Here is a 24,436-nt window from a genome sequence, read left to right on the forward strand (position 1 = left end):
TTCAGAAAAGTCTCATCTCAAGAAGCAATTTAAAATGCAAATTTCTGGGTCTGACCCCAATGTTCTAATTAAGGAGGGCCAGGTGGGGCCTGGCAGTCTGTATTTTTTCAAAACTTCCCTGGCCCATCAACCTCAGGTGACCCTGATGCCCTGCCAGGTTTGGGGTTTCGCCCAATAGATAAGTACCTTCTGGAAATAGGCAACCTCAGCTCAAGAAACCCCGAGGCAGAGGAGCTCATTACCTCATAGGGCAGCCTCTCATCACCAAGCTGCACTTACTGTGAGGAAACCCTTTTCTATACTCGGACACAAGGTGCCTCTTTGGAAATTCACTCCTTTGTTTAAATTTTGTCCTCTGGTACAATTAAGATGATGCCGACGCCCCTCTTTCATACAACCAGCCTGAAAAGGGCCATCCTATTTTCCAAAATCTTCTCCCTTTTAGGCCAAATGCCCATACTTCCAACAATTTTTAAAAAATGAAATGCATTCTACTATTATCCCATTTCAAACGTGAAACTCCGAATTGGGTACGGTATTCTGACGGAGCTCAGAGCCTTCAAGTTTCAAGGGGCAATCCTTTCCCATGCTCTGGTCTCCTTCTAATGAGGTAGAGTCTATGGAAGAGGTTCTTGACCTTGGCTGCACGTTGGAATAATCACCTGGGAAGCTTTAGGAACTATTGATGCTTAGGGCCTACCTCTCAAGAGATTCTGATACAACCGTCTGGGGCTCTGCCTGGTTATCAAGATTTTTTTTTTTTTTTTAAAGGTTCTAGGTGATCTTAATGAGCAGCCAATATTGAGAGCTACAGATCCGACAGACGTTGATCTCTCTCTGTGTTATTCTATTGGCTCACACTGAACTCATTCACACTCAACCTTTTGCCCTGAATCCCTGCCGAGCCAGGTCTTCCTCCTCATGCCCTTGATGAACTAATTAGCTGAGCTTAATGGCAGGCTTTTACAATGACCCCCAGTAACTGACTCTCATCAGTTTGGTGTGGGTCCACCGTTGTAAGGCTACTGAACGTCAAGTCAACTGAGCTGCGTATTGACGATCTGCTCTCTCTTTAGCTTTGAGCTTCTGGTATCTTCACGGAAAGCATGAATAAAATTGTAGATCTCTGAACGATACTCTACTGAAAATTCTATGGGAAATAAATGACAGCAGGTGCTTTTTAAGCCATTGGATATCCTTTCACAGATAAGGGCTAAAGATTTATGGTCACAGATAAGTCCAAGAGCATGGCGTCATTCCTAGAATGAAATGTTTCATACAGCTCTCCCAAGTTCTCTGGTGGCAGTGTTAGGTAGTCAGACACGCCCCGTCCTGGATGGGGATCATCTTTCCCTCCCCCATCTGGACACTGGTGATCAGAACATGCCCAGAGGTCCTCCCTCTTGTGGTCAAGGACCACCGCTAAGTTTCCAGCCATATCAGGACCAAGCAAGATAGAACTGCCAGAACAGGTGGGTGCAGGCGCAGCAAGACCCAAAAGGTGACTCAGAGTAACAGGGCGGGGTTCGTTATGCCGTAATTATAATAAATTAGCATTGCAGTTTTTGTTCCTCCCCCCACCGTGTTTCACTTCGATGCTTATGGGTAAGCACCTATGCACTAAGGGAGAAGTAATAATAACCTAAAGCTGTCCATCAACTTGTCAGTCAGATGACGCAGGACACAGGGAGGGACCACTGCTCTAAAAAACCCAACCCGACCCCCACCGTGGGACTGCTTCTGGTTTCCAGACAGCCCGCTCTTGTCCTTTCTCAGGAGCATACTTTTGCTTTAACAAAACTCTTGATACTTAAAACTGCTCTATGCCTCTCGTCTGAATTCTTTCCCTTGAGAGGACAAGAAGCAAGGAAACGGCTGTTCTGCAGCAGCTAGCGCAAGCCCCCATGCTGGGCTGCCAGGGTGCTGCCGGCGGAGGACGTCTCCTGTGTGTGACCGCCCCAGTCTTATTTATTTATTTTATTTTTAAAAATTTACCTATTTATTTATTTTTGGCTGCACTGGGTCTGCGTTGCTGCGCACGGGCTTTCTCTAGTTGTGGGGGCTACTCTTCGTTGCAGTGCGCAGGCTTCTCATTGCGATGGCTTTTCTTGTTGCGGAGCACAGGCTCTAGGCGTGCGGGCTTCAGCAGCCGTGGCACGTGGGTTCAGTAGTTGTGGCACATGGGCCCTAGAGCGCAGGCTCAGTAGTTGTGGCGCGTGGGCTTAGTTGCTCCGCGGCATGTGGGATCTTCCCGGACCAGGGCTCGAACCCGTGTCCCCTGCATTGGCAGGCGGATTCTTAACCACTACGCCACCCGGGAAGCCCTCCCCAACCTTATTTAAATCAACTGCCATGTGGACCAAAACTGCTCTAGTGATACCATCTCAAGATGCTCTGAGCCTATAGGAAGACTGTATTAATACACATCTCACTGGCCAGAAAATGAACTGTTAATTGGTTTCTCCAGAGCTGGAAGGTCTTTGACTCCATTATGAAAGCACCATTCAACTTTGTATGAATGAGGAGACGATATGGCAGAACACAATCGAAAGGCTTCCAGTAAATTTTGGGAAGGTAAAGTTAGATTTTGTAGAATATTTTTTTTAATTTCAAAAAGTGGTATTTCTCTTGCATTCATAGCACAGACTCTAAACTGGCATTTTCAGTCTTTCCCCATCTTCAGTGAAGCTGATTTTCTACCTGCTCTTTCTCCGTCCTGGCTGTGCTCCCCTCCCGGGGGCATCTGAGTGAAGTCTCCTACTTCCTTCTATCACAGCAAAGAGAGCTGCACTTGAATATCTCCAGGCATAAAAAACATACAAAGTCAGACGTCTGAGCACATCTGCTTCCCAACACAGGGAGCAGCTCTGCGAGCCTGTTAACTGGTGCCTGAATCTCGTGCTTGGAATCACCTGGGGCAGGACCACCTCGTCCAGAGCTCCTGCAGGCCCTAACAGTCACTGAACACCCACGAGACCACTCTGAACCAAACTCACCTGTAGTGAGGATGGATACAGTAAACAGTGGGTTCCACTTCCACCCGAAACATAGCAGAAAATGTCTGCTATCATCTCCTGGCATTTTTCAAATGTGTGTTTAGTAGATAGACAACTCCTCATGTTTCTACACATGTCTTTTAAAAAAAAAACCCCGTAAGAATTTTCTATAGGGTACTTCCCTGGTGGCGCAGTGGATGAGACTCCATGCTCCCAATGCAGGGGGCCTGGGTTCAATCCCTGGTCAGGCAACTAGATCCCACACTCTTAGTGCCACAACTAAGAGTTCGCATGCCACAACTAAGGAGCCCGCCTGCTGCAACTAAGGAGTCGGCGAGCCGCAACTACGGAGCCCTGGAGCTGAACTAAGAAGACCACGTGCCGCAACTAAGGAGCCCACAAGCTGCAACTAAGGCCCGGCGCAACCAAATAAATAATTTTTAGAAAAAGAATTTTCTATAAAAGACTCCACTTTAGGCCAAGGGTACATCAGACTTTGCATTCTACAGTACAGACAGTTTTTCCTGAATTTTTGCACTCACATATCAGTCTTTTATATGGTATTTAATAAACAGACTTAACATTATTTTTAGCCAGCCTGCTCTTCCTGGATACTTAGGTCAGTTCCAATCTTTTAATTCTGCTACGGCTCTCTTTGCCATTTGTCATTTCACATATTAGAATGTACCCTTAAGATAAATTCCTAGCAGTGGGATTCAAGGTAAAAGTGTATGTGTGTGTGTGGTGTATGGGGCTCTTATTTTTCTTTATAAACACTGTGAAATATTACACTGAAAGCTACGTGAGACGTATAATACTTAAATGACTATAAAGCAAGCACCAGTAAAATGTTACCAACCCCCCTACAAGTCCCTCCTTTGCCTCTACCCTTTATAACCCGCATCATCCTTCCAGAAGAAGTTACTGTATTCTGTGGTGTTCATTTAATTATCATCAGAAAACATGCATTTTGAAGAACTGTAAGCCAAAGGAAAAGGAATCCAGGATGAGATCTAACACGTGTAGATTTAACAGGAAATCACCGTAAGCTTGGCTTGTCTGAAGCCAGCTTCTCGCTTTATCTTAGCTCATGGGTGCTGCTTATAAGGAACAACATAAAAATAACTGAGAAACAGAAAGAAAGAGTTGGTGGTGCGAGACAGAACACGGGATTGTACTCACCACAGGGCGAGTCGTTGCTCAATTTCCTTGAGAAAGTTTGTATGAAATTTGTGCAAAGGTTCAAAATTCGGGAAAATGAGACTTTTCAAGGTTTCGGGCATGGAGTCCTCTTTGCTTACTGTGCTCTGAAACCACTGGGAATAAAAAGAGGACACTCTTAGGGGCGTTAAGCTGAAGGATGAAGGTCTGCAACTCTTCAGACGTAACGCTGCAGCCCACCACGCGTGGAGGCTAAAGGGCTTTCCTGCCGCGTCTGTAGAATTTCAAGAGCATCAGGGGCTTTCAAGCTTTACTGCTTTCCCTCCTTTCATTAGGTGGGGTAAGAAGTACCCATCTCTTCGTTACCGCTTCCTGAAGTTTGTTACCAATTGACTGTGGAAGTCGGGACAAATCTCTGAAGTGGGCAGATACTGAAATCAAAACTTCCATTATGGCCAGCTCACTGGGTCATCGCTGAGTTATACCACTTCACGCCCTCTGGTTTAGTCCTTGAGAAACTTCCATCTCTGCTCCTTCGCTGAAATGCTGAGCAGGAAGATGGCTGAACCAGAGAGGTGAAGCCTCTGCCTTCACACACATTACTCATCTCGCTGACCTGAAGTCCAGGTGGGTCCCACAATGATTGCTGAGCACCTGCCCAGGTCACCACGGCTGCCCTAGAGGCACAGAAACCCAACGATTCCAACTGACCTCCAGTGGGCTAGGTTCCTTCCCAGAATCCAGGATCATGAAGTCATCTGCCATGCTTTGAATTTGTTTCCAAGACTGAACAGGACTGATTAAAAAAAGGCAGTCTTTTGGGTAGATTTTGCTGACATGGCTCAATTTATTGGCAAAGATAAAACAAGGCTTCTAATTCGCCTCTGAGGTCTCCATCAAGCAAAAATAAAGGGCGAAGCACGAAATGTTCTCCATCGGTGCAGGCAGAGAGTAAAACGTTTCATTTTAAATTTCTCCACTTTAGAAACTTCCTTCCTTTGCACTTAAAAATCACAGTTATAAAAGCTTTTTAGAGCATATTCCAAATTAAACATACTACTACTGCCTAATTTCTACAACCCAGAACCAAAATTCTTTTAATTGGAGTCAGAGAACCCAACATTTAATTAGATCCAGCTTGTCTCCTAAAGCTGAGTATCAGGCAAGATAAATTATGTAATCTAAGGCTTTAGGGGAAATGCTACACATACCGAAGTGATGACTTCGAGATCCTTCAGATACGTTCTCTCAGTGGTGGAGACTTCCTTAGCGATGAAGTACGCTTTGTCAGTTGGAAATCTCTGCAAAATCCATTAAAAGAAAGAAGACATAATCATTTGGGCCTAAAGTCTCTAAGCATGTCCTGATTATAAGCAAGTCCTAACTAAAGTGATACGTTGCTAACTTACGATCTTTGGTTGACTGGTATCAAGGCTAAATAAACTCTTATCTATTCTCCTTTTTTGGTGTGAGAGGAACTAGGATAGAAAATGGATTTCTATGATGAGAAAACTGCCTAGGAATGTTTCCTTCCATGTAAATACCACCCGCAGTGAAAGGCCTCGAATGGGTGTGTTAGCTGTCACTGAGGACTATTCATTCAATACTGGGCACCTGAAAATCTAATTAATTAGGATAATAGAGTGGTGCAGGCTTCAAGGAAATGAATGAAACAGAAAGCACAGCAGCCTTTGTCCTGGGCGTCGTGGGCTGGTGCTATTGATTTTCAGAAAATGGAAGTTACATTGTTCATGGGAACACGAAGGGTACTGATCCAAAGGGACGAGGGTTACAGCAGCTACAGTCCATTGGTTAGGCGGGCAGGCAGCACTGCCCTAGAGCAGGTCTGCCACTGGTTTTGCTTCTCTTTAACCAACAATTAAAAGGGAATCCCTTGTTGTTAACCATCTTGCTTCCCACAAGAGTCCAACCGATTCCACCTCTGGGGATACACACGAAGCAGAGATGAGAACAGATACTTGTATACCCACGTTCCCAGCACGTTAAGACGAAATAGCCAAGAGGAGGAAACAACCCAGCTGTCCATCAATGGATGGATGAATACACAAAATGTGGTATCTCCATACAATGGAATACTAGTCAACCTAAAAAAGGAAGGACATTCTGACATGCGCTACCAACATGGATACACCTTGAGGACAATTATGCTAAAGGACATAAACCAATTACAAAGGGACAGACACTGTATGATTCCACTTATACGAGGTTAATGCCTAGGGTAGTCAGTTCACAGAGACAGAAAGCAGAACGGTGGTTTCCAGAGGCTGGGCGTGGGGGGGTAATGCGCAACGTGCATGGAGTTTGTTCGAAGGATGACCGAGTTCTGGAAATAGTGATGATGGTCACACAACACTGTGAGTGCACTGAATGTCACTGAACGGTGTGCTTAAGAATGGTTCACATGGTAAATTTTATGTTATGTGTATTACTGGAAATGACAACAAAAGATCAACAGGCGAGCGCCTGCCGTCCCCACACCTTTCTCCGGCTGTCGTCCTCGTCGTCAGTCCGAGGGCCCGCCTGGTCGTTCAGCAACGGGCTGACCAAGGGGGAGGCCTGCTTGGTGTCGGGGCTCAGGTTGGGTGACAGGACGGTGCTGGTGGGCACAGCTCCTCCCTGCGAGTTGATGGACAGCTCTGAAAGGTGAGGGCTGCCAGTCAGGGAGCCTGTTTGGGGATGAGAAGTATTAAAGAAAAGAAAAAAAAAAAAGTAATTCCTTCTGGGACCTGGTGTCCACTTACAATTTTCACCTAATCAAACCTTTATAAGCTTGACTACCGTATGGCACACTTATGATGCCCTTCGTGATTTTCTAGTTTTTTCCCTAAGTTGCAGCTGCCTTAATCCTAAAGATACTATTCAGTGGAACACAGTTATGTCATTAATGATAAGGTGGAGAACTCTGCTTAGAGCATAATTACAATAGTTTAAAAGCATCGTGTATCTGCAAATAGGATCTTCATCTCCTAACTACTGCCTTAGCTTCTAAGAATTACTCGAGAAAGAGTGTCTATATCACAAGGAGACGTGGGAAGTGACCAGAAAATAGAGCTATTCTAATAGAAGACTAAAGGACTTGGGACACCCAGGACAGACTACATCTTGGAACAACGGGCCACAGGTAGAGAAAGGGAAAGCAGCCACCTCCCCATTCTACGAAGAACAGAAGCGAGCTTGTTATACCTGGTGATGTCACTCCATGTCTCTCTCACTGTTTGGGACAGAAACACTAGTATCACAATTACAGCAAAGGTGATCATTTAAAAATGCAAAGCTGGAGGTCATTACATTATCATAATTCCCCTTTATGAGTCAAAAAATGATAGGAAATTAATCATTCCTCTGAGAAGGATACCACAGTAAATAACAGGAAAATGTATAATTAAATGAGATGATGTGCACATGAAACTCTGTGCCAACAGAATTTTGCCAATACCGATACCTCAACCTTTTGAAACTACTAATAAAATGAGATGTTTCAAAATCTACTTCTAAACTAAGTGTTTTGCCTGACAGTTTTATAATTCTAAAGCAGATCTGCAAAAACTAGGATTAGGGTAAACAAAGTTCCAGTAGCCTGCAGTCCTGTCAGTTACCATCATAGGGAAAGACGACATAAACGCTTTCTCCATTTTCCAATAAACAGGTTCATGCTCATGGCTACTCAGCACAGTATCAAGGATCTCGGAAGGAAAGGGGAAGTGCGGTTTTCCAGGAATCCCCCCATTTTCTGGACCTCTGTCCTTTCTCTCTGGATTCATTCATATTCACTCGGAAATTACAAGACAGGTCAGCCTCGAATGAAGCTGATAGAGTTGGGTAATGAACTTGATCCCAGTATGAATGAACCTTGCAGAAGCCGCCACCAGCCCCCACCCGGTCCCAGGTTGACCAGCTAGCTGTGTCACCTACACACGGGTGAAAAGCCACCATGCCCACAAAAGCAACGGAAAGCAGACATCCTGCCCACTGACTGCTGGTCAGTACAATCATCCCTGAAGAACAAGATGAGAACATGTCAGGTAAAGTCAGATTCCAGAAGTTCGCATTAAAAAATAATCCATTTAAGTTCCTTGCGTTTTCGTAGACATCATTAAAACAAAGTCCTGATGTGAGACAAAGACGCAATCACCCCACACACCACCAGACCCAGTAAAACCCGGAGAAAAAGGCCAGAAATTGCTTCACAAATGTCAATTTTATTGACACTAGTGCACAACCGAATACAATCATTTCAAGAGAATTGGAACTTGTCAAATAGAATAGTGACAACAATCATAACTGCAATTGATTCAAGGTACTACACTATTCTCTTAAAAAAAAAAAAAGAATCACAAAAAGAAAAATGTTATCACTACAAAGAGGAAGTAGAGAAGAGAACTTCTGGCAGTCTGTCTGGAGATCAAAACATTTCATGCATTTGTGAGTTGCTATTGGAGGGTCACCTTTTATTTGTCCACCATCATCTGGCAAAGCATGGGGGCTTACCTTCAGCTCTCACACTACGTATGAGACCAGGTGAGGCAGTGTAAGTGAGAACATGCCGGGCCTTGAATCTGCAGTGACGTGGGACAGAAAAAGCGTTCGCCTCCTCATTGAAAGAGTTGGAGCCATGAACAAAAAGCCGTTAGAAGGCTAGCTTGAAGGAGGCGTGCAGGTGGGGAAACAGTACTGATTAGTCCCTGGACGGCATCCAGCAGCAGATAAAAAACCAAGTGCCACATGGCGAGGGAGGAAATAAGGGGAAACACACTCGAGTGCAACCATGTCCACCCTCCAAAGGTCGACAGTTGCCCTTGTGAATTTCCCCGGGGACACTTCAGTTTGGTAGACCTAGCGGGCCAGAAGGGTGAGCTAACAGACCAGGGCTCCGGGAGAGGTGCCGCCCTGCCAAGAAGGCAGGACACATTGCAGAGAAGATAGCAATCTAGAAGACACCCCACTGGAGCACACTGGAGACAGGATTCAGAAAGCGGGACACCGAGAGTGAACCTGATGACAACCAATGTCCCTATGTAGAGTCCGGGGCAGTTCCGGGTTCAGCTACGTTCTCACTCACGTGGCCTAAAGGTGTGTGTGACACCGATGTTACACGTGCAATACACAACCTTGGAGGATGACCAAATTAGGGTAGCCCATTTCCATTTCCTGAGAGGCTACTTCAACGGGCTTTGTGTCTACTAACGGGGCCCAAGAAGGCCAAGGCGATGAGTGTATTTAAATAGTAAGACCAATAAATCAATAAAGACCAAGCAGCCTGTTCTAGAAATCTATCAGCAATGCTAAGGAAGGGAAAGGTCCCAAACTCTGAGGTTCCATTTACCAATCTGAGCCACATCCATGGAGAATAGCCTCCTTCCTCCCCTTGCAAGAGGAACTCCTCAAGGCTTTGAAAATTCATAGATGACATGTGTCCCAAACAAAAACAGGTAGCTCATTTACCATTCAACAATCAATGCAATATGCTGACGAGAGTAATCAGTAGAATTTGGCAGCTTGGTGAGTAATTAAAGTTCTCTTTCGACTTGGAGCCAGCGTGCGCCAAGGGTCTGTACAAACTCGTGTCCACGCAGGGCCTGCCCTCGGGCAAGTGTGAAGAGTAACTAAGGTCACAGTTACTAGAGCTACAGGTGACCAATTTTCACTGAAGTCGTCCATTTGACAATAAAAGCAAACAAACATGGCGATATTAGATCAAATGACTCTGCCAGGTTTCTGCAACCTTATAAAGCTGTTCCCATCACACAGTCTGTCCCCTGCCTTGAAGGCACAGCCCTGGGCAATGAGGAGAAATGGTGACTGGTGTTCATGGCTACTCCATGAACTGATTAATGCCTGGCAATTTTTATCATTTTCCTCCTCTATGGCAAATTGACACAAAGGAATTTCTTTCAGCAAGGGGCTCTAGGTAAATAACTTGGGGCGGGGGGAGAATCTTCTAAGAAACCACCTGGATATTAAGGCAATAGGTGGAAAAAAGTCTGAAGAGATTAGAAAAAGATCAGTTACCGCCCTAAAAGTCTGGAAGCTTTTGATTCTTAAAAGAATTTCTTCCTATTTTTAGAAATTGCCCTGCAGGTTTTTCGGCATTCAGTTATACTTCTGGTTAACGACTTTCAAGTCCCTCATCTCTGCCAAATAATTTCATGACACGCCTCCCTTCGCCACCCCCAGATCTCCATGTCCCCGCGTCCACCCTTAATCTGTATCAAGAGGGCTGAGTTTATGACACTCCCCTGGATTAAACATGCCTTCACTAATGCTACTCTCAAGGGGGGCATTTCTGGTAACTGCTTTTAAAAAAATCCTTTTAAATGTACACATTCTCATGGCACAAACAATTATGGAACTTCAAATTAGCACTGCAATATGTATAGATTTCAATTTATCACCCAGCCCAGAAACTGGGTTAGCTGCTCTATGTTTTTAATGTAATATACATTCATAATTCTTCTCTCTGGCTGCACAGGGGAAGTTGGATTTGCAGCCCCACCCAGACTGGAGCATCTCTTGACCAGCCCTCCACCAGAGGCACATGAAACAGTGGGAACATGGTTTATGATCGAGAAGCCAAATTCACGCCTGCCTTCCGCGCTTGGGACTGGGTACAAGCCGCCTAGTGACCATCTACTTCCTCTGACTATACTAAAAGGCTTAAGAACAAACTCACACAAGCCTGGAGAAAGAGAACTCTCTAATCTGTTTTTCCAGTAATAAAAATGGCATTTCAAATACTTAGTTGTACCTGTCCTGTTTTAAACTAGTCAAATAAATTGGGAATCCTCATTTTTAATTAGATAAGTGTTATTTTTCCTGTTAAGGAGGGAACCAGAAAACCTGACAACTTTAAAAATAGTAATCCATAGATGTGGTAAATATTAAAATATCGAATGAGAATACAGATGAAAGCGAGACTGCTGATTGCTTTCTCAAGTTCTCTTTTCAAAATTATAAAAAGTACAATTATTTAAAAAGTATCTATGAGGATTTCCTCAATATTCTCCCAAAGTTCTGTATTTGGCAAATGTCTAGATGCCACTCATCTATTGTGATTTGTCTCCTGCCATTTGCTTCTAAAATATAGGAGACTGTAACTCTATGTACCCAGAATATGCTTCAAAGGCACACGTAGGAAATACATTACAGATGCAGGTTTGCATTTATTTTTAAAAAGGCTCTTTTTAAATCCACAGTCTCCCTCTAAAAGAGAAGACAAACCCTCTCTGGAGATGGTCTGCATTTGAAAGCCAGTTACTGGGAAAAAAAAAAAAAAAAAAAAAAGGTCAGTACTGTATTGATTCATGAGAAGTCTCCAGACCAGGCAGGATTCACTCTAGTCTGATAACTAAGCTGGGTCCCACCCCAATGGACTATGTGAGGAAAAAAAAAAGGGGGCTGACAATGTTTCATTGAAGTTACAAGATTCCACAAGAAAAACCAGGTTATAGGATTACCAATCACAGCAGGGTGGCCTTCTTCTCGATAACTTAGGTTGTTGTGCATAATGTACGTGCTTCTTAGACCAAGTTCCTTGAAGAAAAGTTTTACAAGCAGCTAAACATCAACGTTACTGTTCATCATCAAGCAATTCAGAAAAGCAACAGAAATGCAACTTGCAGAAAAATAAAGAGAAATGCTGCTAATGGGAAAACGACAGCGAATGCACTAGCTTGTTCTTGTTTATGGGGAAAAGATAAAGGAGAATTCTCCTTTGTCTGAACACGGTGGTGGTGTTGGCAGTGCCTGGGCTGTGGGGGACATGGTGCTTCATACCAATGGAAAACACCATCTTGTACTCAGGACAAAGCTTCGGCCATCAGTCGGAAAGAACGGTTACAATTGACAGTTTTTACAGCAAGATACCTGTTAGGACAAGTAAAAGCCTCTTCAGTTGAGATTAACAAAAGCTATTAATCCCGTGCATACACCGTTACATGAGTTTGGCCTTCCATGCTTAAAGAATCACCAAGCTCATTGTTACTGGAGAAACCAGCCACCTTCCCGGTGGAATAAATCCATGCTTTCGTGAACTACTGCACGCTGAGCCGTGGAGAGAAGGTAGAACCAGACAGTATCTGTGAGAGCCTACATTCTGGGTAGACAGCAAACTGCAAACAGCTCACTGGCCATGAGGGGCCACCTGGGCTGAGCTAGAGAGGTCTTCTCTGCATTTCTACCTATCCCCGCTCCCCAACAAAACACACACTCACAGCCAAATTCGCTTATAAGCTATGGAACGTTTGCCATCCCCATTGGAATAGATGGTACCATTCAACATAGGGAGCCAGTCCTCTGGTTAGCTGTCTGAGCTCCGCCCACGTAAGCTGCTGCCACAGATGCTCTCTGTTTCCGCGAGCCCTGCCCCGCCCTATAGAGATCCTGGCTCCCTTCCGAGGACCATCCCCACCGCCACACATTACAAAGTGCAGGCCTGGAGAAGATGGAATCAGAAAAGTGAAGTCTTCCGTTCATCTTCCATTTCCCCACCTTTAGTGAAATATGGTACCACCGAGCATGATGCTCAGGATGCCGCCGTGACAAGGCTTGCTGTTTAGTGATGCAGCATCATTGTATTCTAGAAGAAACAGGTGTTCCAAGTACAAACTGGTATTCAGTCATGTTAAAAAAAAAAACAAAACATCAGACAGAGCTCCAACAATGCAGGGAAGAGAAGGTACACCATGCTTTGAGGATAAAAGACAGAACGCTGAAAAAAAAAAAAAAGTTTTCTCTTAGATAGGTACATGCTGACCACACAGTGCATACCACGGCACAACAGAAAAATGTTTTCTCAAATTTATTAAACAAATGACAAAAATGAGAATGAAGTCCCCAGCCTTGTCTACTGTAAAATTAATTCAGCGTATTAGAAATTTTTAATAAAATATTAAATGTACACACAGAGAGAACAGAAGGGAACTGGATTAATAACGTAGGCCAAGCTTGTGAGATTGGGTTAGTCAGGTTTTCACAGCAACCTTCCAGGCAGAAAGGAGGTGAGGGTAAGGGACTGAATCCACTGGCCATTCAGGTGCGTGTGTAGAGAGCAGCGGGGTGTGTGTTCTTGACTAAGGAAAGCCTGTCTTTGGTCTTTCTATAAATCACTGCGGGGGGCAGAGTGACAAATGCTTTCCTTCTTACAAAGGAACTGCAAGGCCCAGGAAAAAGCAATCGTTGGCCCAGTTTCATGAGCCAGAAAGGTCGTCTGGGAATACTGACAGGCCCATCAGAGGCTCCAAAACGACCCTTCTACTGTTTCCTATTTGAGAGTCAGTTAACAACCCCAATTTATAATAAAGCAGGACTGCCTCCAAACTCCTGGTACCACTAACACCTCTACCTCTTACTCAAAAGTAGAGTTAATTACTGTCCGATGCTTTGTTATACACTCCCCCCCACCGACACACACACACAATGGTCCTTGCTCCCGCCTTAGTACTCTTGGTTTATGTTGCATTTTGCAGTGATTTCTAACTTCTGTTCTTCAATATTCTGAAGTTCCTGCACCTGACCCCTAGCAACAAGCTCACGTAATTCTCAGTACCATGTCCATGACTGCATTAACAGCACCTGCCTTGAAGCTAACCTTTCACACCAGCTCTCAACTACAGACTTAGATCAGATACCCTCTGTCAACGGTTGATGTTCAATCTTCCCCACTTTCAAATACCAAACCACCCTAAGACATATCAGAGCAACCTGATCTAGAACCCACACGAAGACGCCAAGGAGCTGCCTTCCACCAGAAGTTATAACCGAACACCAGAGGCCAAGGAGATTGCCAGAGGCTGCTTCCAAGGCTAAGCTGTGATGTGGGCATCATTCAGTCCATCTGCACTGAAACGATCCTGAACGAATCAGAGTCTCTTCAATTTCTAAAGCTTTAAAAAAGATTTACTAATTCTACCTTAGCTTCCACCAGGGTGTTTAACTGCTTTGATTGGGGGGAAAAAAAAAAAATCCCCCATGCTGGAAGTTTCATCTATGTTTTCTGGAGTGACGTGTTCTGAACTTTATGAAGCAAGACCTGTTTTTCACAACTCTACTCACCTCCTCCCAAGTATGTATCTGACACACAAATCAGCATTTGCAACTTTTGTTTATAGAGGAAATACTTAAAAATCCCTAGGTTACCCAGGAAACAATAAATAGCTCTTTTCCAAGTATGTATTCCAAACAGGTGGCAACCAGGCCACTTTTGATCTTTGATGCCTACAACGGTAGACCAAACCATCATGGGTATTTTTTGCTTTTCATTATTATTATTTCTTTAATAAAAAGAGAGCTGCTACATTAAGTGACATGCTTATTTTGATCTAAACGTCATGGCTTCATTTTAACAACTAGCAACTAGTGTTAGAGGTACGCACTGTGTACACTAGAGACCCCATTTCCCTGTATTACATTTCATTCAATTAAACAGAAACAGATGGAATTAGACTAACGAGGAAAAAGCAGCGCCAGTAAATTCTTTAAATGTCGCCAGACTCAAGTTCTTTCATCACTTCCTTCTTGCAGAAGTTCATCCGCTAGTACCTTTCCTTCCGTATGTTCTTATGAACTTGGCTAACATGGCTGAGTGTAAACTCAGAGAGCTGCCAGCAACAGGTTATTTTGAAATGTTCACCTCTTTCGGGTTCAAAGAAACTTTCTCTATTGCAAAGACTGCATTGAAAGACTCTTCTGCAGTTTGCTTTGTAAAACTGGCAGCAATAGAGTTGACCCTTGGACAACACGGGGGTCAGGGGTGCAGACCCTCCGAGCAGTGGAAAATCCATGTAGGACTTATAGTCGGCCCTCTGTATGTATCTACACTTCCGCATCTGCGGATTCCACCAACCTTGGACTGTGTGGTACTTGGAATCGGTGCATAAGTGGACCTGCGCCATTCACACCCGTGTTGTCCAAGAGTCAACTGTAGACTCATCCCCATGAAACTAGAGGAAGGCCAGCCTTAGAGTAATTAAGCTCATCAGAGGAGGAATGTTTATAGACTACAAAGGAGAAGATCCAGAAAAAAAGAGCCTTTCTTGGGGATGCAGCTCAGACAGCTTTAAATTCTGGTTAATGAAAATGAGGGCCTAGGCAAAGAAGAGTGATCGAGACAGAAGCAAATAAACTCAAAATAAACCTAGTAATGAAGGGGACCCCAAGTTTCTTAATTTAAGGCTGGGCCTACCTGTAGCCCAATCACTCACTGATGACTTCAATTGCACCAAACCCATACTGTGTTGAAATAGGGAATAGCATTTTAAGTGGAAAATGTTGATTAAAACCATATGAACACTGGTTAAAGCTATGAAAATGGGAGGTGATGCACATTCACAACAGTTTTAACAAAATTTAAAATGGCAGCTTAATATTTTAATTGCTTCTTCTTTTAGGAACTGCTTGCCAACACAATCAAACTGACTCCACAACGAAGATGCAAGTGGGGTTTCTGATTCAACTGAGGACAGGCTGGATTTCGTATACTTGGTGGAAATTTCAAGAGGCTCGTGCTGTATTTTGGTTTTGCAGTCCTAGTGTGTATATATATATATATATATATATATATATTTTTTTTTTTAAAGCATTACTTGGTTTGAATCTTCAAAGAAGTTCTGGAGCATCAAATGGAAATTATTCACATTTTTAAGTGCAGGCCACAGAAGCACCATTTGGTGAGATAAATCTGTGAGAAATTTCCAAATACGAATCACATATGTGGAGAAGAATCTGGCTCACAGACTTCCTTTAACTAAATGCCTGTCTAATAAAATAGCATCATAGCATACAGATGACTGGTCAAGGAGCTGGGGCAATCCACTGTAAGTTCTGGAACTCATTAAATGCAGTTCTTTACGAGAATTTCTTGCATTTTTATGCTGCCCGAACAAGGAGCACCAAAAATCAGTCACTAAAGGATCTATAATTTACACGTTTTGAAATACTATCTAACAAAAGATATTCACGCGCGGAGGCCCCAGAGTCGCCCTGAGTGGCTTGAAGATTTCTGTTTCTGTATTTGGTTTGTCTTCCACCCAAGGCTTTAAGATATCATTGCACAGGAGCAGCCGCGATCTGAAGACTTGGCTTCCTTATTGATGCAGGCGACCCCTACACTAGCTGTTGCCTTAGAAAAAACTGGCTCTGACAGGTCTTGGGAAACCCTTTGGAAGTCTGAAAGAATTCACAGGTCTCTAAACTCTGCTGCCTGTTGGTCACACCCAACCCCATCTCTGATCTTCCTGCACTTAGTTCACCTTCAGGCATGTGCCTGCCCTTCTTATACCACACAGTGAGATTCCAGAGGCCTGGGAAGGACTTGGGGGCCAGAGTCTCACAGCAGGCAGAAGGCATGGAAGGTACGGGGCGCTGGGGGTGGCATGCAGCCTGCTGGCTTTCTCTGACCTCCTCACCTCAGTGGACTGGCTCTACCTTCAGACTCTAAGAATGTTTAGGTTTACTCACTCAGCAGCTCTCTTTACTAGTGCAGCGAAAGCTCTCCCAGAGGCAATGACTGAATATTCCCAGCACGTCAGAATACGTGGCTTTTGAAAAAACGACACACCTTTCCCCCCCCCCACCCCCCCTTTCTTTTAAGCACTGTTAAGCACACCAGAATTGCCACTCTCACAACGACTGACTGAGAAGCAGAAACTGAGTTGCCTGGCTGGTACAAAACCAAAGCAGAGAAAAACTCTACCAGTGACCCTAAAAGCGGAAAATCTCGTCAATATAGAACTGGGTACATCACCGTTGATCAGTTGCTTTTGAAACACTTTGGATAAAAAATCATCTCTTCGGGGAAAAAGCAAAACAAAATAATTACTGGACTATGTTTTGCTTTGGGGGTTTACATCTGGTGATTCACATTCTAAGCCAGCTAAGTTAATACCTTCTGCTCATTCATATTTCATGATCAGACTGCTGTATGATTAGAGGTAAAAAGAAAACTCATTTGAACACACCACCTTCACAAATAAACCAGATTCCACATGGGACTCTGCTTAACTCACGTTTGACTACTGTTTCATATAGCAAATTGACACCTTTCTCTAAGCTCAAAACAGAATAGGCGAAAATGGGCTATAACTGCAAAAACCCCACAATATAAAAAGCAGTAGTTCTTCCTACCTAATATGGACTGTAATAACCTAAGTCTACATGATTCCTGATCTCCATATGATTTTAATTATTAATCCATACAAGAGTCTCAAAATATAAAATACTGAACCCAAAAGGTCCTAGTGCATCAAGCTGTCACATAGAGTAAAACACTGAAGCCCAGAGACCAAGGTTCTGGTTTTAGATTTGTCATGCAACAGCTGTAGGACTATGGGAAGTCTCTTCCCTTCGTCAGAACAAGGTTTCTCATCCATAAATAAAGGTTTAACCTAGGTGACCTCCAAGGTCCCTTTCTGGCTTCAAAATTCTGTGACTCTGTTAAACATGTAAATCTAAATAAAGCAAAAGGTGAATACGCTACTTCAGTGAACATCTTTCAAGCTATCCGATAATCAACTTGATTCATCAACCACACACTGAATCAAATGATTAGCAAGATAAAGCAAAAGTGTGCGTAAAAATGGATTAAGTTTTCAGAATCTTTAAAATCAACTTCTCGACATTCATGTGGACAGAGAGTCACGTGTGAACCACAGGGTCTGTCAATATTTCTGCTTATTCAACACTGTGGCCAAATTCTACTCAGTTTCCCTAAACTTGCTTAGCTCTTCCCCATGACAAAGCCACACGATGAGTTTTCATAAGGCCACTCGCGTGGCGGCACGTTAGGGCTGTATCATCACTACAACTCTTTTCAATAATTTTGTAGTTACTTAGGATCTAAAATGTTTATTCTACAATTTATCTTTTTTTAAAAAAAGTACCAAAGACTAAAAAGTACCAAAGAGCAGGCATGAAGAAAAGCATTTCACTGGTGATGCTTTTCTTATTCGGCAAGCAAGCCAACATTTCAGCTGACACTTCCATCACATTCCGCTAGATTCTAGAAGGCAATAGTGTCTGGCTCAGAAATGACCCTGGCAGCCTAGCAGAGCCATCTGGGGACCCCAAGGGGCACTCCAGACCAATTTGATCCAAATTTCTAGGGTCAGGGCTCAGGTAATACCGATTTTTTAAATGTCCCAGGTGATTCCAAAGTGCAGCTAAGGCTGAGAAGCAATGCAAGTTCAAACCAGGCTTTTCCATCTGAAATGCAGAAACGCTGGGTGAAAGGCACTGGTGTAGCTGGTAAGATTTAAAAAGAAACCAAACCTCTCACTACTTCTACTTTCTTTTTTCCTGCACAGAGAAGCAGCCAGAAGACACTGTTCCTGAGCGTGTGAACATTAAGAACGTGCGTAAAAACCCACCAAGGGCAACGAGACTGGGAAACAGCCCTTCTCGGTACTGTGCACTACTCAAGGGCTAAACCTTGAGTTTGCTAACCTCCTGGCGCGAACAGTACCTATCCTGCGAGGTCTTACTTTTCCCTGCATCGTTACTCAGCAGCATCTCTGTGTTTCACCAAGAGGCTCTGACGGCCAGAGCTCTTCAACACCTTCTTCAACCATAACTAACGTTTGACCCATGAAAGCAAACCCAAACCAAACCAGCAATCTCATATCGATTCCAGTTCATGAAGATTTATATCATTTCATAGGAAGTCTGCAAAGAATCATCCCAAATGCTTCCAATTAAAATATTCACTAGTCTTATTAACTAATATTTCAACAACACTTCATTTCAACTAGCAACCAACTGACATCTGGCCTTGAGTTTTGTCAATTCCTCGCTTTATGAGGCACGGCAAAGCAGCCCTCCTTTTAAAGAAGGGGTTTAAAGTAAAACCCACACCTTTCCTGGGATCTCAGTGATACTTTTGTCCCAATAATCAACCAGATGGGAGGGTGATCTGTGTACGCAACTGAAGATACACAGAAAATTTCCACGTAAATACAACACACTATACACATGATCAGATTCATAATAAAGGATGTCTTCCTACCCTTCAGCCAGAAAGAGAAACAAGCTCTTGGTAACTTGTCATGATGTGTGAAATTCTGTCCTTCTGAAAGATCTGAGAAGCCAGGCGTGCCCTACCCAAGCATGTGCCTGCCCCAAAACCTCCTCTAACAAAGGTCGATTAGAAATTAACAAGTCACTAGGACAGAGCATCTCCAGGGAAACCCTGGACGCATAACTCCAGGTTTCCAGCCCTTGAAGACCCGCCCTCTGGTCTCCTCACTCATACTCCTCTCCGTCCTCATTCAAAGGCAGGCCACCCAAGGACTTCTTTCTCCTCACGCCGGAGGGGGAACTCAGCACAGCTGGATTACCAAACACGAGGGGCTGGCACAGAGGGCTGGCCAGTTCAGAGTCTGAATCGCTGGATTCAGTCCCACTGCTGGTAGAGCCCTCGGTCATTTGCAGGGGTGCCAGCTGGGCTGCCTTGCCAGGGGCACATGCTGACTGCGCCATGGGGATCCCCGAGGTCGAACCCACGAGAGGTGTACCATTAGCCAGCGTCCTACCTTCCGAAGCGGCCGGGCCGGCCAGGCCTCCCTTTCCATGGCCATCAAACCTATCCACTGCCTTCGGGCTTGATGCTACCTGGCTAAGAATGAGTGGATCTGTCTCTGACTTATTATATCTCAGATGCCTTAAGTGGGGCCTTTGTAAGACGGGGGAACCGTCTTCATCACGAGGACCCTGGCTTGGGAGGGGATCTCCTCCCGCACTTCTCTCTCTATAGTCATGTGCGTTTTCGGAAACATAGCCTTGGGACCCGGTCCTGTCCCAACTCATACTTGGACTTGAACTTCCGCTGCTGGGAGACAAGGGGGTGGCCAGGGGACTGTGACCGCCTGAGGCCCTGAACATCTCATCTATCAGAGAGCTATGTCTTGGGAGTCTGGGGCTCCCGCCCATGTCAAAGGTGAGGTCTGCTGAATCATCATCACGGAATTCTCTGGAAGGAGGCCGGGAGGACTTCGCAGAGTGAAGGGAAGCCCTGCGCCTAGCCTCTATTTGCCTCTCATCCCTGGACAGCAGATAAACACCACTGGTCAAATCACCCTCATAGTTGTCATTTGTTTGGGACCGTGACCGGGACGCTTGTTCCCTGAGGAGGTCGTATTCACTGTCTACATCACTGCAGTCAATGAAAGGAATGGAAGTGCTGCTGCCTTGGGCAGCCCTGGATGCTGGACCTGTGCTTGGCTGCGGGGGCCGAGGTCTACTCTGCTGGGTCCTGTCCTTAACGACCTCCTCCTCTTCCTCCGTCTCCGCCCTGCCGGCCCCGTCTGCCTTCGTGCTCCCCGCCGGGCTCCTCTGCGGAGTGGGGTTGCGCTGTGGCCCGCGCTCATCGGCCGAAGCGGGCGGGTCCCTTCCCGGCTGGCAGCTCTGGCCGCCCGGGGATGCGGCACCTTCTCCGAAGGTAAGGCTGGCACTCTGCTGAGCCTGGGGGGGGGGGCGGGGGGGGCGCAAGAGAAGGGGGAGGGAGATGAAGAGAAAAGGGAGAGGTTACACCACGGATGAAAGAGACAGAGACGCGGAGTCCAACTTAACAGCATCTCCTGAAGCATCGAGTGGCCAAGGATTGCCAAAGAAAGCCTGCCCTCCCCGGTCTTAGAACAAAGCACCCTGTCAGGAATCGGGCATTCCCGAGGCTGTCTGGTCAGGATCCAGAACGTTCTCTCAGGGTGTGGAAGCCGACAGTGCGGGGTCCCCAGCAGCATAGGTGAGGCAGTGCCTCTGCTTTCCAGGACCGGCAGTCTCCTCTTGGGCGTCCCAAGTTTCTATGGAAGAAGACGGTCCTTCTGGCCCACAGGGGACTGACTTCCTGAGGGGGTGGGGGCAGGCGGAGGAGGAAAGGCACCATGGACCTCCAAAGGCGAGCTGACACGGATTTCAGACAAATGACAAAAACGTCTTTGTTTCGATGCCTAAGGGCAGGACGGGCAGCTTACAGGCTCTCTGGATTCGCACAGTGAGACTGCCTTCATGTTCTTTCCCAACAAAGTTCTTATTCTCTTGTAGAGGAAACCCTGAAAGCTCATCCAGAGACCAACTCCAGGGAAAACGAGCTCTGGCCACCCTCAGAGCAAGAGTGGTGATGTGTCTTGTTGCCAACTGTGGTCGCTGCTCTGTAACATGAGCCCTGGGAACGCACCGTCCGGTCCTGCGCCAGTGCAAGGTTCTGACCTTGGCAGCCAAGGGGAGCTACACCCGTCACCCCGCCACCCCCCGCCGAGCTAAATCCCGATCTATTCACACAAGCGCAGCCGTTTAGCTGGAGGGTGGGCTCAGCTCTGGCCCTGGATGGTTCCAGCCCTAAGCTGAGTTCAGGCCAATAGAGCAAACTTTCCCGGGGCCAGGGCATGGGAGGGAGGAGGGGAAAGGATACAGGCCAGGGTGAGAAGCACAGAGCCCGTGTCTGGTCAGAGCCAGGGCACACAGCTAGACCCTCCTCTAGAAAACACCCCGAAGTGGAAGGATGAAGAACAACAAAGCAGACTAGGAAAGCCAGTCCTCAGCAGAGGACGTTTGGTGGAAAACAGAGCTATAATAGTGACTATCACCATCACTGACTTGTTTTGGCACTTCTGAATTCGGCTCTGCAGGCTGTGTAGCAAGGCTTCTGATGGAATGAATCTTGCTGTGTTTCCTGGGAGAAATCACACAAGAGAACTAAAGTTAGGTGAATTGGTTTTTTTTAATTGGTTTCACATGAAAAATAACGGCATTAGGCATTCCCTCAGGAGTGAAGGCACCCGAAGGAGTTTGGATAAATGCTCCCTGGAGACAGACCCAGTCACCCTTTCTGTATCACTTGTAGGATTCGGGGGTTGCTTCAGCCTTGAAAACGTTCTCAGCATTCCCAGCTCCCACTGCAGTGGTCCAGCCGGTTGGGAGTACTACCACTGAACGCTAACTCTCTAGTTACGGGAAATGTCATTGGGAGGGAGAAGCTGGCCAGGCCCGAGCACGCTCTGAATTGCAAGCCCTGGCCTAACAATATGAAATCAATTTGTGTGTTCTGGGTAATGATTTTCTAGATCAGTTCTATAACAGAGGCCTCTGCCACTAATGAGCTACTCCTTCACAGCGCTCAGTTCAGAGAAAAGGCCCTGCCCCAGGAATGAATTTATAGACTCCACAGTAGAAGAAACTGGTTTTTAATGCCACCAACACCCTCCCTTTAATCTTTTCCTTCCCTTAGTGTGTCGGTCCCCAACTTCCCAGGGGACAAGCATGAGAAACTTTTCAGGTACTCAAACACATGAAACTGCATAAATATAGAGATTAAATTCCAATATCCATCCAGCTTTTCTTTAAAGTACTCCAAATTAACACACCAAGGCTCCGGAGCACGCACATTCTGAGTCAGAGAGAGGCAGACCTCTTCTTATACGATCCTCAAAAGATTAATTGTGGATCGTCCGAGAAAATGATGGGGTTTGCTTTGCTACATCTAGATGAGCATGCAGATAACCTTCTGAACGTTACACTTCTATGTACAGGGAGGGAAAAACGACCCCAGATCTCCATCAGGAGAAATATACAAGGATGGTCAAGGCAGCACACTTGTTTCAGCAAAAGCAAAACAAAACACCAAACAGCCTGCATGTTTCTCAACAGGGAATCAGATACCGGAAAGGTAATACTTTCACAATACCATAAAATGCTTAAGATAGATCTCAAAATCAGGGTAGCTTTAAAAAGCAAGACGCATGATTACGTACAATGTAATACTGATTATATAAACGAAAAAGGACGCCCCCAGAGCAATTCTGCCTGTTCTTTTTGGGTGCATGAATATTTCTAATAGAAGTAACAGGAATTAGGTAGTTGTTGCCTCTGGGGAGGGAAGGAGGGAAGTAATGAAGGCTGTTGGTTAAAGGGGGTTTTCACTACATCTGTAACCACAATACCTGCAAATAAGGGAAGAAGAAATAAAATCCTAGAAGCCAGCGTTAAAATGTGGCTAGTTAATTCTAAGTACTAGGAACATGGGTGTCTGCTGTACCCTCTGTGCTTTATTGTAATTTTTAAATGTGTTAAACTGAAAAAAGAAAACCATTAAAACAAACACTTGCAACTGAACAGTCATTGGCGCACCATCACTTCACCCCTGTACCCTTTTCTTTTAGTCCCTCTGGGCAGAGCAGTGCTGCAGCGCAGTGAGCTCTGCAGTTGGATGACCAGGGCCCACTTACCAGCTCTGAGACCTGGGCGAGTTACTCAACATCTTTGAGCTGCCATGTCTCCATCTTTAAAAAGGAAATAAAATAGCACGGACCTCACAGAGCAGGTATGAAGACTCCATGAGTTCCTATGTCTAAAGGGCTTGGAACAGTGCCTGGCATACAATAAGAGCTATCAGCGTTTGCTAACAACAACAATAAATCCTGTTTCTCTTCAATCAAACGTTACTGAATTAAAAAGTTTATAGAACTCTCCTCAGTACTCTGTAATGACCTATATGGGAATAGAATCTAAAAAGAGTGGATGTATGTATAACTGATTCACTTTGCTGTACCCCTGAAACTAACACAACATTGTAAATCAACTACACTCCAATAAAAATTAATTTAAAAAAAAACCTAAAGAAAAGGGTTTGCAATTTTTCCAATTCCAAAAAAAAAAGTTTATAGAAATACTTCCAATTCAAATCCCCAAATATTTAAGGACTCACCGGTGAGTAGGTGTTTACAGCGCTTTACCCGCTCTGTCAGCTCGTGTTCCTCTTGCATCCCTGCCCTCTGCTGGCTTCCTTTCACCCTGGAGTTAAGTGTCCCCCGGGCCTCAGCTGTTCCTAACACTGAACTGGCCGAGACTGACCGGGCGGCAGCGATTCTCTAGCTCACCGGGCCTGGGGGCAGCGATGCTTAGCCGCTTTGAGCACCACTGCCTGCAGAGAACGACTCCTCTCAAATCGCAAGTGGCACTGACGCTTCCCTTACCTTTCAAACTGCACCTTCTTATGTCCTCCTTCTTTAACATAGTCGAGAACCTGCTTCTGAGTCCGGCCACTAAAATGAAGACCACGAGAGGGGGCGGAGAAGACAGCAAGGCGTTCTCATTTCACACTCAGCACAGCCCTCCACCATCTTGCCTCCCTCCCACAGTTGGGAGACACGGGAGTTTTCTCGGCTAGCCCGGGATGAAAGCAGTCCCAAGAGAAACTGTGCTTTTGCGTCCATTCTGTCTCTTGATATTTCCCTTATACACGACAGAAAAAGTTCAATGAACTCAACAACTTAACG

General features: G+C 45.2%; 1 protein-coding gene across 4 annotated transcripts in view; it reads right to left on the reverse strand.

Moving 5' to 3' along the window:
- The window catches only part of FARP1 (FERM, ARH/RhoGEF and pleckstrin domain protein 1), a 292,071-nt gene that overhangs the window by 42,798 nt on the left and 224,837 nt on the right, over positions 1-24,436 (reverse strand). For all 4 annotated transcript variants that reach the window (XM_029209915.1, XM_029209911.1, XM_029209914.1 and 1 more), the window contains exons 11-16: positions 24,134-24,202; positions 21,759-21,834; positions 20,378-20,627; positions 6,657-6,844; positions 5,369-5,458; positions 4,179-4,312 (exon numbers count right to left, since the gene is read on the reverse strand). In XM_029209915.1, the coding sequence (XP_029065748.1) occupies positions 4,179-4,312; positions 5,369-5,458; positions 6,657-6,844; positions 20,378-20,627; positions 21,759-21,834; positions 24,134-24,202 (807 nt within the window). The remainder of the gene's footprint in view (positions 1-4,178; positions 4,313-5,368; positions 5,459-6,656; positions 6,845-20,377; positions 20,628-21,758; positions 21,835-24,133; positions 24,203-24,436) is intronic.

Source organism: Monodon monoceros, unplaced genomic scaffold (genome assembly GCF_005190385.1).
Source record: "Monodon monoceros isolate NGI ecotype Baffin Bay Population unplaced genomic scaffold, NGI_Narwhal_1 Super_Scaffold_8, whole genome shotgun sequence".
Classification (NCBI taxonomy): domain Eukaryota; kingdom Metazoa; phylum Chordata; class Mammalia; order Artiodactyla; family Monodontidae; genus Monodon; species Monodon monoceros.